This window comes from Cotesia glomerata, linkage group LG2 (genome assembly GCF_020080835.1).
Source record: "Cotesia glomerata isolate CgM1 linkage group LG2, MPM_Cglom_v2.3, whole genome shotgun sequence".
Taxonomy (NCBI): Eukaryota; Metazoa; Arthropoda; class Insecta; order Hymenoptera; family Braconidae; genus Cotesia; species Cotesia glomerata.
The window spans coordinates 4,854,595-4,870,504 of record NC_058159.1 but is presented as its reverse complement, the minus strand read 5'-3'; the positions used below and the strand labels follow the sequence as shown (position 1 = coordinate 4,870,504).

At 41.2% G+C, this 15,910-nt stretch overlaps 1 protein-coding gene across 19 annotated transcripts in view; it reads left to right on the top strand.

The window, feature by feature from the left end:
- The window catches only part of LOC123259892 (nesprin-1), a 91,088-nt gene that overhangs the window by 24,605 nt on the left and 50,573 nt on the right, over positions 1-15,910 (top strand). For 10 of the 19 annotated variants that reach the window (XM_044720669.1, XM_044720684.1, XM_044720671.1 and 7 more), the window contains 6 exons: positions 69-7,897; positions 8,019-8,214; positions 8,350-8,424; positions 8,741-8,893; positions 8,966-15,445; positions 15,640-15,735. In XM_044720669.1, coding sequence (XP_044576604.1) covers positions 69-7,897; positions 8,019-8,214; positions 8,350-8,424; positions 8,741-8,893; positions 8,966-15,445; positions 15,640-15,735 — 14,829 coding nt within the window. The remainder of the gene's footprint in view (positions 1-68; positions 7,898-8,018; positions 8,215-8,349; positions 8,425-8,740; positions 8,894-8,965; positions 15,446-15,639; positions 15,736-15,910) is intronic. The other 9 variants (XM_044720677.1, XM_044720676.1, XM_044720674.1 and 6 more) reach the window with 3 other exon arrangements.

Genomic DNA, 15,910 nt, shown 5'->3' with positions numbered 1-15,910 from the left:
TTTAACAAAGTGATAGTTAATTTTTTGTGTTGATTACTAAAGTAATAATTTATTTTTTTGAAATGCAGAAAGTGTGCCATGAAGCTGACGGCAAAAGGGAGGCAATGAAATGGCTAGTGCAAACATTGGACAGTCTTACCAGCAACCGGTCAGATCGCGAAGCAGTTACTGAGCAACATCAATTAGAAATGTTAATCACGCGTTACAAAAATTTGATACCGACTATCGAAATCACGATGACCAAAACTGATATTTACACAAAGAGTTACACCTACAGGAAAGAAGTTCGTGAAGTTTGTACACTTTTAAGGAAAGTTAAAGAGCAAAACAACGTTGAGTCTGTTAGTCAGGTTCCAGAAAACCTTAAAGAAGCGGTTGTGCATCAAGAAACGCGTCTGAATCATTTGGAACAACAGAGAGCTAATATTGTAAGCATGCTGCAGCGTGGAAAAGATTTGCTGAAAGATCAACATGCGCCTCCATTTGTTTCCTCGGAAATTCAGCAACTTGAGAGCAATTGGAACGACACTTACGGCCAGAGTATCGAAACTTTGAAGTCTCTGAAGACTTTCCAGAAATTGTGGGAGAGTTACCAGGAGCAGAAGGAAGAACTAGTTCAATTGGTTAGTAGCGCTAATGAAGAAATGCAGAAAGTTAAGACTACAATTTACTACGACGCTAGTCAAGTATCATCAGATTTGCGTGCAAAACAGGAATTGAGTTATAATTTGAAGAAATCCTCTGAAGAAATGATGACAAAGTTAAAGGAGACTGCTGATGGTTTGACGGAAATGATGCCTAATGAAAATCGACTGGTGATTCGCGAAGAAGTAATTAAGATTGAGGAAACTTTGGTGAAAACAATTGAGACGGTGGAGAAACGGGTGATGTACTTGACTGATCATAGCAACAGATGGTCGAAATTCCAGTCAGAAGTCGCTGAATTGAGAAATTGGGCCCAGCAAACTGCCCCGCAAGCGATTGTCAACATCCAGGACTTATCTACGTCACCAGAAGATCGGTTGAAGAAAACAGAATCCTTGCAAAAGCAAATCGCAGAGAAGATTATGGTCATGGAGTCTTTAGAAAAGGAATCAAAGCAGTTGGTTAAAGATGACAAGGCCAATGAAGCTAAGGCATTGAGAGGGCAAATAAGTGACTTGAAGAACGCAATTGATGGTTTGAACAAGGATATAGCAGGGCAGCGTCAAGCAGCGACAGAAAACTTGGCGACTTGGAAGAAATATGAAGTAGGCATTCAGAAAGTCAAACCTTGGGTTGAGCAAGCTGAGTCTCAAGTAGCTACTATTGGTACCAAACCTACAACTCTCAAGCAAGCTATCGAAATGCTACAATCAGCACGAGGATTTGAGAATCAATGTGAAGAAAATTTGCCTAGAGTTCAGGAGCTTTCGCATGTGAGCCAGCAAATTGCAGGAAGAACTGCTGCTCCTGATGAAGTTGATGCAGTTTATACCAGGTGGAATGCAGTTCATGATGTGTCTATTCAGACGGTCACCAAATTGGACAAACTAGTGTCCTCGTGGAAGTCCTTCGAAAGTGAAGCTGAAGAGTTCAATCGCTGGTTGGATCAAAGTGAACGAACTTGTGAAGCTGAACCAAATTACCAGACTCCTGAAGCTAGCAAGCTGGAGCAGGATTTGAATCATCTTAAAGAGCTCAATAAGGTAATTTCTGATCGACAAGCACAGTTGATATCGTTGACGCAAGTTTCTGATCACATTAGCCATGGTTTGTCAATTGAAGGAGCTACACAGTTGAAGGGACGAGTCGCAGAAATGAAAACTCGCGTTGGTCGATTAGCTGATACGGTAAGACATCACATCAACTTGGTATCAGACGCTCTTTTAGCGAGACAAGAATTCCAGATGAAGATTGCGGACTTTGAAAACTGGATGGCGAGATTAAGGACTAGCATTGCTGAAATCAGTGAAGTTAATGTTGGAGATGTTGATACTAATCTTCAGGCAGTTCACGGTTTGCTTCAAGAACATTTGGAGAAGCAGCCCAATTTTTCGGCGATCTATGAAGAAGTCAAACAACTTGCAGCTCAAGGATCACCTGAAGAAGCTAGAGCTCTCAATGAAGTTTATACGGCTCTAGCTCAGAAGTATAAGGCACTGGAAGACGATTTGCAGCAACGGAAGAAAGGTTTGGAACGATGGGGAGAATTGTTGAACTGGTACAATGAAACTAATGCTCAGTTAGGACACACTAAGTACGAATTGGAAGCGAGGAAACCTAATATCGCAGAACTAGAGAAATTGTCTAATGAACTGCAGACAGTTTATTCGAAAATCGAAGCTTGGAAGGACCAAATTCCGGTTGTTGATAGTCTGATGGGCATTCATATGAGAGACAAACAGGAAAAGCCGCTCACTGCTTCAGGGCTTGTTCATGAGCTTGAGTCTAAAGCAGTAACTTTGAAAACGGAAATTTCTACTAAGCGGGATAGACTTGAGAATTTAGGAGCACGATGGGACAATTTCCGAAAGATTCAGCAAAAGTTAACGGAAGAGATTGTCTCTACACAGACTACGTTGCAGCAAATAACTGTTTCGATGGACACATGTGACAAATTAGCACTCGCGGTAGAGCAAATAGATGATTTGATTGAAGAACACCAGAGAAGGGAGCCTGATAAACTGCTGCTGCATCGAGAAGGAGATAGTTTGATGAAAGAAGACGCGAAAGCTACTACTAATGTTCAAGTTGTTGTTTCTTCGGTAGATGCAAATTGGGAGAAAGTCAATGAGTTATTGAAGGAACAGAGGAAAAAGTATGCTGAGATGGATGCTGATTGGCGTTGTTATCAAGAAGCACGTGAAAAATTGGTAAAGTTCATGGAAGACTCGCAAACTTTGAGACAGTCAACGAAAGAAGTGCCTAATGATGTTACCCAAGCGAATTTAGCACTCGAGAAACACAAAAGAGCTTCTGAGGTTTTGAAGAAAGGAAAACAATTCTTGGAGAAGATGGATCAAAAAGCGCAGCAGTTGATCAAAGAAGCTTCTCTGATGCCTAATTTCAAGGTAGAAGTAATCGAAAATGATTTATCCGGAATCAGGAACCAGTATCAGGATATCTATGCAACTATTGTGGAAAAAACGCAGTCCTATGAGACTCAAGTCATCATTTGGAAGCAGATTGAAGAGTCTAAGTATGATTTGACCCGTTGGTTGAGCGATACTAATGAAGCTCTTACTTCAGCTTGTGAGAGATTGACCGACGCTGAAAATGGTCAGGCTAGATTAGCGAGATATCAGGAAGAATTGCCGTCGTATCAACTCATTCGTCAGACTATCGCGACTAAAACGGAACAGCTGATAAAAATTAACCACAATGCTAAAATGCCTACTCTACAGTCGCTCAATAAGCTCCTGGATGATCAATTCAAGCTTGTAAAAGAGTCTGCCGAGAAGTTGGAAGCGCTTACATCAGGTTTGAATGAGAAAGAAAAAGCTATCAGGGTTAATCTGAAGAAATCAGGCGACCAAATTTCGAAGATCAGGGAGGATGTCATCAAATGCGATGATTTGACGGGAGAAAATACTAAAATATTGAGCAGAATCAAGAAATGTCAGGAACTACAAAAGGAATTGGACGCTTGTAATAACAATTTGGTTTCGATTGGAGAGAAAATCACTGAGGCTTCTAAAATTTATCCGGCGATTGAACGATCAAGTTTGCCGAAAGAATTGCAATCATTGCAGTTACGTCGCGATGGAGTGTCAAATCACGCGGGTAAGGTTACTGCTACTTTGGTAGCCTTCTTGACTAAGTTATACCACGAGAAGTTCACGGCTTTGCAGAGAATGGTAGCGACACTGAAGGAGAAGGTCCAGTGGTGTGAACCTGAACAGAGCAGTGATCGCTACAACTTAGAAGTGAAAATGGCTTCACTTATTGATGTTGAAACGGGAATCAAAGATTGTGAAGCAAGGAAAAGTGATACGGATAAGTCACTTGCACTTTTGGAGACTGTAGAGAGCAAAGAAACGACAATTGCGTTGAAGGCTGAACGTGACAAAGTAGCGGAAGATTTGGTTGCGCTGAAAAAGAGCCATGGAAAGATCAAGAATGTTTTGCAGCAGAATATAGCGCTTTGGCAACGCTACGAGTCTATTTCGGAAGCTATAATGTCTTGGTTGAAGGAAACAGAAGCTAAAATCCGAGGAGAAGGTTCAATGCTAGTTGAATTGGACAACGTTGAAGACAAAATAGTTGAAGTTAAGAATTATCAGAAAACGGTGAACGATTACGACAAAGAAATCAAAGCTTTAGCGAAATTAGGCGAGGATATTTTGCAGGTTAGTCCTGAATCGCGAGCTGCGCAGTACGTCAGTCATTTGACGACTCGGTATGAAGCGATACAAAAATTCTTGTCCCAACATCATGAACGACTGGTAGAGCTCAAAGATGGAAGAGACCATTACCGCGCTCTGGTGAGAGAACTCGAAAACTGGCTCGATGAAGCCGAAAAGAAGTTGAAAAGTTTCGATGAAATCAGTGGTCCCAAAGCAATGGCGTTCTACCAGTCGCGTTTGAAAGAGTTGAGTGCCTTTGGAGAGAGTCGGGAGAAAGGTCAAGCTATTTTGAATAAAACTGCAGAAGCTGGAGAAGCTTTGTTCCCGCGAACGACTCCTGATCAAAGAGAAGCTATTCGCGCTGAACTAAGGAATCTTCGAAACCGAGTTGACGGTTTGGTAGATAGATCTAATATTATCTACAAGAAGATAGAGAATGATATGATGCACCGTTCTTCTTTTGAAGATAAATACACGCAGGTTAAACAGTGGTTGATTGATGCCCAAGCTAAGTTAGGAGATAAGTTAGATTTACTCCCTACTTTGCAAGAGAAAAAATTAGCGCTCCATTCTTACAAGACCATTGCGCAAGACGTAAGTGCTCACAGAAATATTTTGAAGCAGCTTCAAGATCGTTTAAGTGGTGTTTCTGATGATGAAGCTAGCGAAATGTTGGCTTCTATTATTGAAGGCTATGATAAGTTATCCAGCGATGTTGAAGATAGAATTGGAATTGCGGAGAAGTACGTAGCAAATCATGAAGCTTATGTTCAAACTTTGGATAGAACTCGCGACTGGTTGAATGCAATTATCAATGAAGCTGCTCCATTATTAGAAGATTTGGCTATCGAACGAGATTCTGCAAAGTCTAAAATCGCGCAGATCGAAAATGTGCTTCACCAAAAAGTGGACGGAGACCGAATTTTGGAAGACTGTAATCAACAATTGAACATCATTTTGGAACAGACGTCGATTGCAGGACACCCAGCTTTGATGAAGGGCTTTGAGACACAGAAGAAAATTTGGGCTGATTTCTTGGCGCAGTGCGAAGGCTTGAAAAGTAAACTTAACAGGCTTTTTAATCAATGGACCGAATTCGAACGCGTTGTCGAAGATCTGGAAGCCTGGACGAAGGCAATGGAATCAAGAGTCAAAGATCAGACTCTCAAGAGTACTGAAGAAGCTAAGCAAGCGTATTTGCAGAAATTGAAGGGTTTGGAAGAGGAAATCGCTGCCAAGGCGCCGGAATTCAACGCTGCAGTAGAACAAGGTCAAAGTCACGCCGAATCAGAATTGGCATCGAGAATTTCTCGGCAAGCCACTAAGTATCAAGCAATTAAGAACCAAGCTCGCGAAGCGGTAGCTCGTTACGAACAATTTGTTAGAGAGCACAGCGCTTTCAATGAGAGATACAATCAGTTTTTGAATTGGATTAAAGGAGTTCAAGAGGAATTGAACAAACACAAAGAAATTGTTGGGGATTTGGCACTGCTACAGACTCGACAGAAGAGTATTCGTGACTTAGCGGACACTAGAACAAAAGAAAATCCTAGATTTGAATCAGTTATTGATTTGGGTGAGAAACTTTACGTCCATACATCTCCAGAGGGCCGTGAAATGGTGAGACAGCAATTGAGGAACTTGAGGAGTCTTTGGGACGGCTTCACTGAAGATCTGCAGTTAGCTACGCAGAAACTAGACCAATGTCTCATGCAATTCGCTGAATTTTCACTGTCTCAAGAACAATTGACTGCATGGTTGAGAAACGTCGAAAAGGACATGCATCAACACACTGAACTAAAGTCAACGCTGGAAGAAAAACGAGCGCAGTTGCAAAACCATCGAATAATGCACCAAGAAATCATGTCACATCAAACTTTGGTGGAGTCTGTCTGCGACAAAGCTCAGAAATTGGTAGACCAGACTAAAGACACTTCGCTCAACGTATACTTACAATCAATAAAGCATCTCTTCCAAAATATCGTCGCTAAATCTCAGGATCTATTGGAGAATTTAGAAGAATGCGCTGATGTGCATAATAAATTCAACTTGCAGTGCAAATACTTCGACGATTGGCTTAATGTTGAACGAGAAAAACTGCTGGATTGCAATGATGTAACTGGAGAACGTGCTGATATTTCAAGAAGAATGGCTACACTGGCTGTTCTTAAAAATGGTCAAGCTCAAGGATTAGAACATTTGAATAAACTTAAAGAATTGTTAGAAGTAGTAATCAAAAGTACTGCTACGATGGGACAAGAGGCTATTAAAAAGGAAGCAGATGCTTTGGAATCAGCGTTGAATCAACATTTAACTGAAATTGAAACCGTAGAAGCTAAGCAGAATGCAGCTCTTCAAAAATGGCAGGACTTTGAGGACCAATTGGACAAGCATACTAAGTGGTTCCGTACTGTAGAAGCTGCCTTCCGTGATCAACAGCTCCAAGCTACGTTGAAGGACAAGGAAGAACGATTGCAGTTATTCAAAAACAAACGCGATATCATTCTGAAGAAAGAAAAAGAAATTGATGAGTTTGTTGATAAATCTCATGGACTTTTGAATGCCAGTGGAGTTGAAAGGATCAAGCCTGCTATTTCTCAGATCAGCAATCGGTACCAATCTTTGGTTGTATTGAGCAAGGAGGTGGTTGATCGTTGTCGTGCTATCGTTGACGAACACAAAGAGTTTGAAGATAAATTGAAGGCTGTTGATGTCTGGCTAACTCCATTAGAGCAAAACTTGGCAGCGTTGAAAAAAGATGAACTGGGTGGAGACTTTGAAGCTAAGGGTTCGAGGTTGAAGATGCTGCTGGCTGAACGAGACCAAGCTACAAGTAGATTAACAGCTCTGACTGCTGCTGGAGAACGGATTCTTCCTGCGACTTCGGCTCAAGGACGTGAAACTGTTCGGCATGAACTGAGACACGCGAGGGAAAGATGGGATAACTTAACTGAAGGAATTTTGGAACAGCAGAAGAAGCAGGACGCTCAGTCACTTCAATGGTCGAGCTACCAGGAAACCTTGCAGCATATTTCAAATTGGTTAGACAACATGGAACGCGCGATGAAGCAAGATTCTGCTTCTTCTTCAACACACCAAGAAGTTCGCTCTAGGTTACTCAAAAGCAAGACTTTGCATCAGGAAATTTTGGCCCACAAAAGGATTGTTGAAGCGATTTCGGAAAAGGCTAATGCGTTGACCCAAGCACCTACTGATGTCAAAGATGCTGTGTTGGCTGTTTCCAAGCGATATGAAGCTTTGGTTGATGCTTCGCAAAAAGGAATAGCTGGGTTAGAGAGATTGTCAGAAATCTTCCAACAGTTGCATGATCTTCAGAAGGCTTATCAAGATTACCAGAAGCAGCAGTGGGATAAATTGGCTAATTACAATGATTACACGGGAAATAAGGCTGCTTTACAGGCTAGGCTGGCTAAAGTTATTGAGATTCAAGACGAACAAACTGAAGGAGAATTGAAACTTAATGTTCTTGAGGAACATGTCAAGCAAAATAGTTGTAATTTGCCTCCGAGAGCTCAAGAAGCTACTGAACGTGATCTTGCTAATCTGAGGTAATTTTAAACTTTTATATAAATTTTTGAAAACAAAAGAGTAGTTACATCACTATTCTCGTATAAATATTGTTTTTTATCAGTTTTAAGTTTGTAAATTGTAATTTTATTCCTGATTCAGGTTTGAAAGCAAAAAATTTGCGACTGCAGTCAGTGACGTAATTCGAACTCTCGAAGAAAGAATCCAACAATGGAGCGAATACGAAAATGCTCTGGAACGTCTTTTAGCCTGGCTGTCAGAAGCAGAAATGATTTTGAAGAATTACACTCTGAAAAACACTATAGAAGAGAAGCAAGAGCAGCTGGAAAAATACCAGGTAATTATATAAAATTGATCACTCAAACAGAAAATACAAATCTATGTGTCAAAAATGATAGATCATAACTGTAATTAACTCGGGTGAAACAATATAACTGCTTGTTAGTAAAGATATATGTATGAAATTTCATAGGAACTACTTAAAATATCGGATTCACGGAGTAGAGATGTGACAGAACTGGTCTCACTGGGTGATCACCTTGAACAAGTAAGAGTTTGATCGTAAGAATCAATATCGATACCAGCTTTTGGATCACGTGTTTTCTCAATACACGATCTGGATCGAGAGCGTGATTGAATTTATCTGAAAAATGCCTATACTTCTGCTTATTTTGTACTGATTGATAAAATATCTTTCTTTTCAGTATACATTTATTATATTACTATTATTAATAAAACAGTATCTTCTGCAGCTTTTATCTTAACGCTGATTTAAATAGCATAGCGGAGTGCAATTCGTCATTTATTTTTATGCTCTACCAACAAGCTTAACTTTAATTTATAGCAAATTTATCATTTTGCAGTCGCTGATTATCAATCTGAGAAGCCACGAAGCGGAATTTGATAAAATGAGCGATGATTCTTCAGAATTGATCGAGACCAGTGGGGAATCACGATTTTCTGCGAATGTTCAACAAGTAACATCACGGTTCCAGTCCATTCAAGCAACTGCTAAAGTAATTATCCAATTTATTATACTACATTATTATAGTGAAAAAGAAGTTAAATTAATTACTTATTTTCCTTAGGAACTGGTTAAAAAATGTGAGCAAGCAACCCAGGACCATGGTGCTTACTTAGAACGCTACAAACAATGTACGGACTGGTTAGCAGCCTCACAATCGCAATACCAAGCTTCAAGAGACAACACCAACGCTACGAAGCAAGAGTTGATGACCAACGGAGACAGCTTGCGCGAATTGCTATCGCGAATCACCGCAGGAACACTTTTAGTCAATAATACAGTCGAGGCTGGAGAACGTTTGTACCCAACGACTGGTTCAGAAGGCAGAGAAATAATCCGACAACAGCTTCTAGATCTCCAACAAGCTCTCGAGTCTCTAGTCGACGGAGTTTCTTCCACGGAACGCGACATCCAGGTGAAAATATCCCGATGGCTAGGATTTGATGACTCCAGTAGAAGTTTCGAGAAGTGGCTGTCGCAGATGGAGAAACGGATAAAGTCAGAATTGGAATTGAAGACGACTTTAGATGAAAAACGAATTCAACTTCAACTGTACAGAGATTCTTTGCATGACATCCAGAGCCACCAAGAAGATCTTCTGGCTCTAAGAGATAAATCTGACAACTTACCGGACAAAACTGATAAGACTGACAAGATTCTTACCGACCTAACAAAACGGTACTCAGCTATTTTAAAACGCGTCCAAGGATTCGTTGAAAAGTACGAAGCGATTGTCAGCGATCACCAGCAGTACAGCAAAGCTGTGTTAGAGACTCACGAATGGTTGGACGCGACTCACAACGCCGTTAGTCTCTGGGGTGATACCGATCTGGAGCGTGTGTCGCTTCACACCAACATCGATCGTTTGAAAAATCTTCTTCACACGCTACCAGAAGATCAACCACGAATTCAACAGATAAGAGTTTTAGGCGAGAAAGTGATTCCCGGGACTTTAGAATCCGGACAGGTTAACATAAGATCGCAAATTGACTCCTCACAGCAAGAATGGGAGGGTCTGGTATCAACGATTAAGTCGACGATCGAAGTAATTGAAAATAAATTGCAACAGTGGCACGAATTCGAAGCCTTGAAAGAGAAATGCTTAGATTGGATTAGAGATACTGACACTAAATTGCACGCGGTTGATCTGAAATCTACTTTGCAGGAGAAGAAAGAGCAGCTGGAACATTTGAGAGTTCTCCAGGGTGAAGTTCGAGCCAAGGAATTGGAAATCGATGCAGTGACTGAACGAGCGCAACAATTACACAAGAATATGACATCTAGGACGTCCAATATTCCGGAGTTGGGCATCAAGTACCAGCAGATCTCCAGTAAAGTTAAGGATTTAAACAACCGATGGCATCAGTATGTAGCGAATCATCAAGATTTCGATAACAATCTTGCGGCTTGTGTTAATTGGCTGGAAGGAATTCGTGAAAAGCTCGCTTATTCTTCGGATTTGAGTGCTTTGTCGCAAAAGGATTTAGAAAGTAAAATGGCGACGGTTCAGGATTTGCTGCTGTATAAAGAAGATGGGTTTTCAAAAATTCAAGGAATTGTTGAACTGGCTCAAACTGTCTTGGCAAATACGGCCCCGGCAGGCCATCAAGCGATCAATGAAGCAGTAGTTCGTCTTCAGGAACAATGGAGTGCTTTGACTACGCAAATGTTAGAGACTAAGACCAATCTTGATGATTCTATCAACAAATGGGCAGGATTGTTGGAACAGATTCAGACGATCAACAAGACAGTGGAACTGATGAAGAATTCGCTGACTGAAATTCAGCCGTTCCAATCGACGATGACTGAGAAGAGAAACCAGTTGGAAAGGATCAAAGCTTTGGAGGAACGAGTTCGCTGTGAGAACATTGAAGTTGACAATTTAAAGTCGAAGTTTGCAGAGATGGTTGCGAGTGGTCAGCAAGGATTGGCGGCTTCACAGGCTCAGGATACTTTAAACAAGTTTGATGAACTGTTCGAGAAGATTAAGTCTTTGTTGGCAGAAAGAGAGGACCAGTATAAGGACCACAAGAGGTATAAGGAAGCGCATGATGATTTGATTGCATGGTTAAGTCGCGCGAGGGAAAAAATTCCTTCGATGAAACAACGGACGCTGAGCGACAAACTGGCTGTTGAGAATGCTGTTGCGCCTTTGGAGAGCTTGCTGAACAAAAAAGCACAGGGAGAACTATTAGTAGAACATTTGCAGCATACTGGAGAAGTTGTTTGTGCAAGTACTAGTCTTCAGGGTGGAGAAGTGATTCGTAATGAAATTCGTGCGTTGAAAGAGAGCTTTGATAGTTTGTTCAAAGAAGTACAGGTGCAGAAAGAAATATTAGAGAGTACTGTCAGTCAGTGGAGAGATTACAAAGATGAGTATGAGAGGCTGAGTGACTGGTTACAGCAGTTTGATATCTTGATAAAGGCACAGAAGAACGCGTTATTGCCTAACGTCGTGGAGAAGGAAAAGCAAGTTAAAGAAGTGAGAGATATTCTTGAAAATCTGGAAAAAGGCCAGGAACAGATTGATAAGTTCAACAAATCAGCTTCAGTTTTGCTTTCCTCGCACCTAGATACGTACATAAACAACCAACTACGTCACCTTAATTCGCGGTACCAAGTCCAGGTGAATTTGGCGAAAGATGTGTTGAACAAGGTGAAAACTAATTTGTCGCAACATCAAGAGTATGAAGCGAACTTAGGCAAGACTAAAACCTGGATCGACAATGCTAAGCAGATAATCCGTCAAGGAACAGAGGCTGCTTCCTCGAGTAGTCGGGAAGAATTACAGGAGCGATTGGACAAGATTCAAGATCTGCTGAAGAAGTTGGAAGAAGGCCAGAATCTTGTCCATTTGACAGTCAATTGCGGAGAGAAGGTTGCTAGAAACACGCGATCTGACGGAAGAGAAGAGATTAATAATCAGTTGAAGGAGATTCAGAATGACTGGGAAAGATTGGTTAAGAAGATTTCGACTACCAAGGTCCACTTGGAAACTAGTTTGCTTCAATGGGCTGATTACAGCTCCTCGTACTCGCAACTGCAGCAGTGGATCAATGACCGTGAAGCCAAGTTACAGCAAGTATGTGAGCAGAAGGTTTCCAAGGCCAAAAAAGGACTCGCGGGATTGAATTCACTGGCAATTGGTGAGCGTAAGGCTAATTTGAGACAAACTAATAGTATTATGCAGGATATTGTTGCTTTTGAACCGATGATTCAATCGGTGACAACTAAAGCGGAAGATTTGCAACAAGCAACGCCTGCTACCGAAATTTCTATAAAGTATGAAACGTTAAGCAAGCAGGCGCAAGAACTGTATGCAAAGCAAAAGGAGACTGTTGAGCAGCATCAAGCTTTCATTGACAGTGGTTCTGAATTTGTTCAGTGGATCAGAGTTGCTAAGGAAAGGTTAGGCAAGTGTTCAGAGCCTACTGGTGATAAAGAATCGTTGGCTAGCAAAATAACGCAACTAAAGGTGCTGCAAAGTGAACTACCGGAGGGCCAGCAGAAGTTGGAGAAGGCTCTAGAGCGAGGTAATGCTGCTTGTCAGATTGCAGATGCTGAAGATAAGGAAATCATTGAAGAAGACGTCGCTATGTTGCAAGAGGAGTATGATAATTATGTGGATTCTTTGAATAATACGAAGAGTTTGTTGGAAGTAGGCATTGTTAAGTGGACAGAATATGAAGACCAGTATTCTGAAGCAACGGAGTGGCTGAATCAGACTGAACAGCTAGTTCAAACGTTCAACAAGCTTCAGGACAGTTTGGAGGAGAAGAAGAATGTGCTAGAGAGGTTCCAAGTTCATCTGCAAACTCTCTTCGACTGGCAGAAAGAACTAGATCGACTTAATATGAAAGCGCAAATGCTGTTAGAAACATGTGCAGACACCAGGATTTCAAATCAGGTTACGCAATTGACTACCAAGTACAATGCGTTGCTGTCTTTGGCGAAGGAAATAATGAGGAGGTTAGAATTGCATTATCAGGAACATCAGCAGCATAATACTCTGTATCAAGAGTGTCAAGACTGGATTGACAGGACTAGAGACAAGTTGAGCGAGTGCAAAGATGTGACTGCGACCTTGACAGAGGTCAATAATAAGTTAAGCATGTGCAAAGCGATAAGACAGACACTAGAGCAGGGCCAGAATAAGTTAAGATACGCGTTAGAGTTGAAAGAACGCGTTATCATGAACACTGAACAGAACGGCGCTGCGAAAATTCAAGAAGATACGGCGAATCTTAAAGCAGAGTTTGACAAGCTGATGGTTGATGTTGAAGATGCGAGACAGAAACTGTCGACAAGAGCTAGTTCGCTTGAGGAGTTGGGCAAGTTATACCGCATGATCACGGACTGGATCGAGGAAATTGATGTGAAGATCAGGCCAGATGAGACTTACAGGAATGACTTAAGCGAGAAAAGGATACTTTTGGAGAGATACCGGACTGCACAAAGGGATATTCAAAGTCATAGTGATACTATTGATAGATTGAAGGCGCGGTTGAATGAAGATTCCACGATTCCGCGAGAACCTTATGAAGGTACGATCGCGAAATATGATGAGTTGAGAAGACTAGTAGCTGAAAAGATCAACACTCTAGAGGATCAGGTTAGGGAGCATGAAAGGTTCCAACAAGCCCAGAATGAAGCTGCAGATTGGGTTAGAAGAACTAAAGTTGAAGTACAACAGTACAGCATGACGCAGGGTGAAAGACCTAAGATTGTAGAGCGCGAGAAAAAGATCAGCGAAATTGTTGATTCAATGCCGAAAGGTGAAGCTCTCATTTCCAAAGTTATGGATATCAGTGAAGCGGTTATCTCTTCTACAGGACCAGAAGGACAAGACGCTATTCGCCAGGAAGTGAAACAGCTACAACTAGACTGGAAATCTCTGCAGACTCAGTGTCAAGAGTCCCAAAAAACGCTTGCTAATTGTATCACCATGTGGTCCCAGTTCACCAGCGCGATGGAGAGCATGAAAAATTGGCTGGACCTGTTCCAAAAGAAGGTAACTGATGAACAAGCCAAGGAAAACAAGACTCCGCAGGATTTAGAACGCTGCAAGGCATTGGTTGATGAGGCAATCCGTCAAAAACCGATACTAGAAGAGTTGAATGACAAGTGTGAAACGCTTCTAGAGTTAAGTGCTTGCAGTTGGGCGAGGGATAAAACCGTTGGACTTCAATCAGCGTATACTACATTGTTAACTGAAGCCCAAGGTTTGGTTTCGAAGGTCGAGAAGAACTTATCCGACCACACGGAGTTTTTGAAAGCGCGAAAGGAGATGGAGGAGTGGCTCCAAACTGCTCACGGGTCGATCCAAGATTGTGTAGGTGTTGGAGACGTGACTTGGGCGAGAGATAAGTTGGAAACAACCAGGCTAGTTGCTACGAGGATCACTGAAGGCCAACATCTGCTTTCGACTTTGAAGAACGCGTTTGCAAAGGCGATCAATACTGCATTGCCGGAACAGCAAGAGCAGTTGAGAACTGACATGGCTACGTTGACGTCCAATTGGGAGCAGCTGAACATGGACTTGAACACAGTACAGGCCCAAGTTAAGGCTACTTTGACCCGGTGGGAAGACCACGCAGAGGTTTACGAAAGGCTGAAGAAGTGGTTGAGCGATACTGAAAATATTTTGGAGACTTTGCCGGATACCAAAGGCGAAATTGGTGAGATGAAAACGTTGTCTGAAAGATACAGACACATTCAAGATGAAGTAAAAGCGAAGAAGGCAGAATTGGACCAACTGTTGGAGGAGTCTACTGAATTGTCCACGTGGGCGAAGAACAACAAGACTCAGGATCAAGCTAACGATCTTCTGAGTCGCTGGAAGGCTCTGGGTCTATTGGTGGATGAGCAGAAGCGACTTGTAGAAAACGAGATGGATGAATACACGATGTATCACACAGCTTTGCAGGAAACGGAAAAATGGTTACTTCAAGTGTCATTCCAATTGATGGCGCACAATTCAAGATACATTACCAGTAAGGAGCAAACGCTTGAACAAATCAAAGCTCATGACGCTCTATTAGAGGACATTCGCAATTACCAACATGATTTAGACGATCTCAAGGACAAAGGACAGCATCAGATTGATCGGTACTTATCAGCTAATCCTAATATCAAGACTACGATTGAAACTCAACTGCAAAACGTCCAGGAGAGTTACAATTCGCTGCTTAATACTGCAATTCAGATCAAGAATAGGTTGGATGAGTCGTTGGCTAAGTTCGCGGAGTATGAAAGAACTCTAGAAAGCATCATGAAGAATTTGGACACATATGAACCGGAAATTGTGAGAGAATTAGAAGCTCCATTAGACACTTTGGAGTCGGCGGAAAAAAGTCTTGAAAGCGCTAGGTTGTTGCACAATAAATTGCAGGCAGAAAAGACAAGGCTGGCCGTTGCTGTTGAAGCTTGTGAAGCTGCGGCTGCTTGTGTTTCCAGGCCTGGAAGTCCTTTAGATGCACCGGCTATTCAGATTCCTTCTAGGGAAGTCGAAGTAAGGACCAGATTGGAAGATTTGATTGATCAGGTAAGAGTTTTTTTAATACTTATTTAAATCGTGTTGTTAATTAATTTTCTAATAAGAATGTTTCAAGTTATAAGTAAAAATTGTTTTTTTAATAAATCGCTTAAGGCTTATGCATGTTCAATTATATTATTTGTTACTTATTATTTGTTATTATTTTTACTACTATTATTTGTTTTTTCGCTGAATTTACGCAGAAAGATAACCGAGACACTGGAGACAGGCTGAAAGCATTGTTTCGTGTCATTGAAGAAAAAGGCTTCTTAGTGAAACTTAATCAAATGTGCGAGAAGGTTTGCATTATTGTTTTTTTTTTTGGTTAACTAAATGCTTCTATCGTTTTTTATTCTTAATATGTATTCATATTTTCAATGTTTTTATTACAAATACTTTGTAAAAAAATTAGTTCAAGGTTTGTACTTATTTTTTGAGATGAAGATAAAAAATCTTTTGTAAGACAAAAATTTT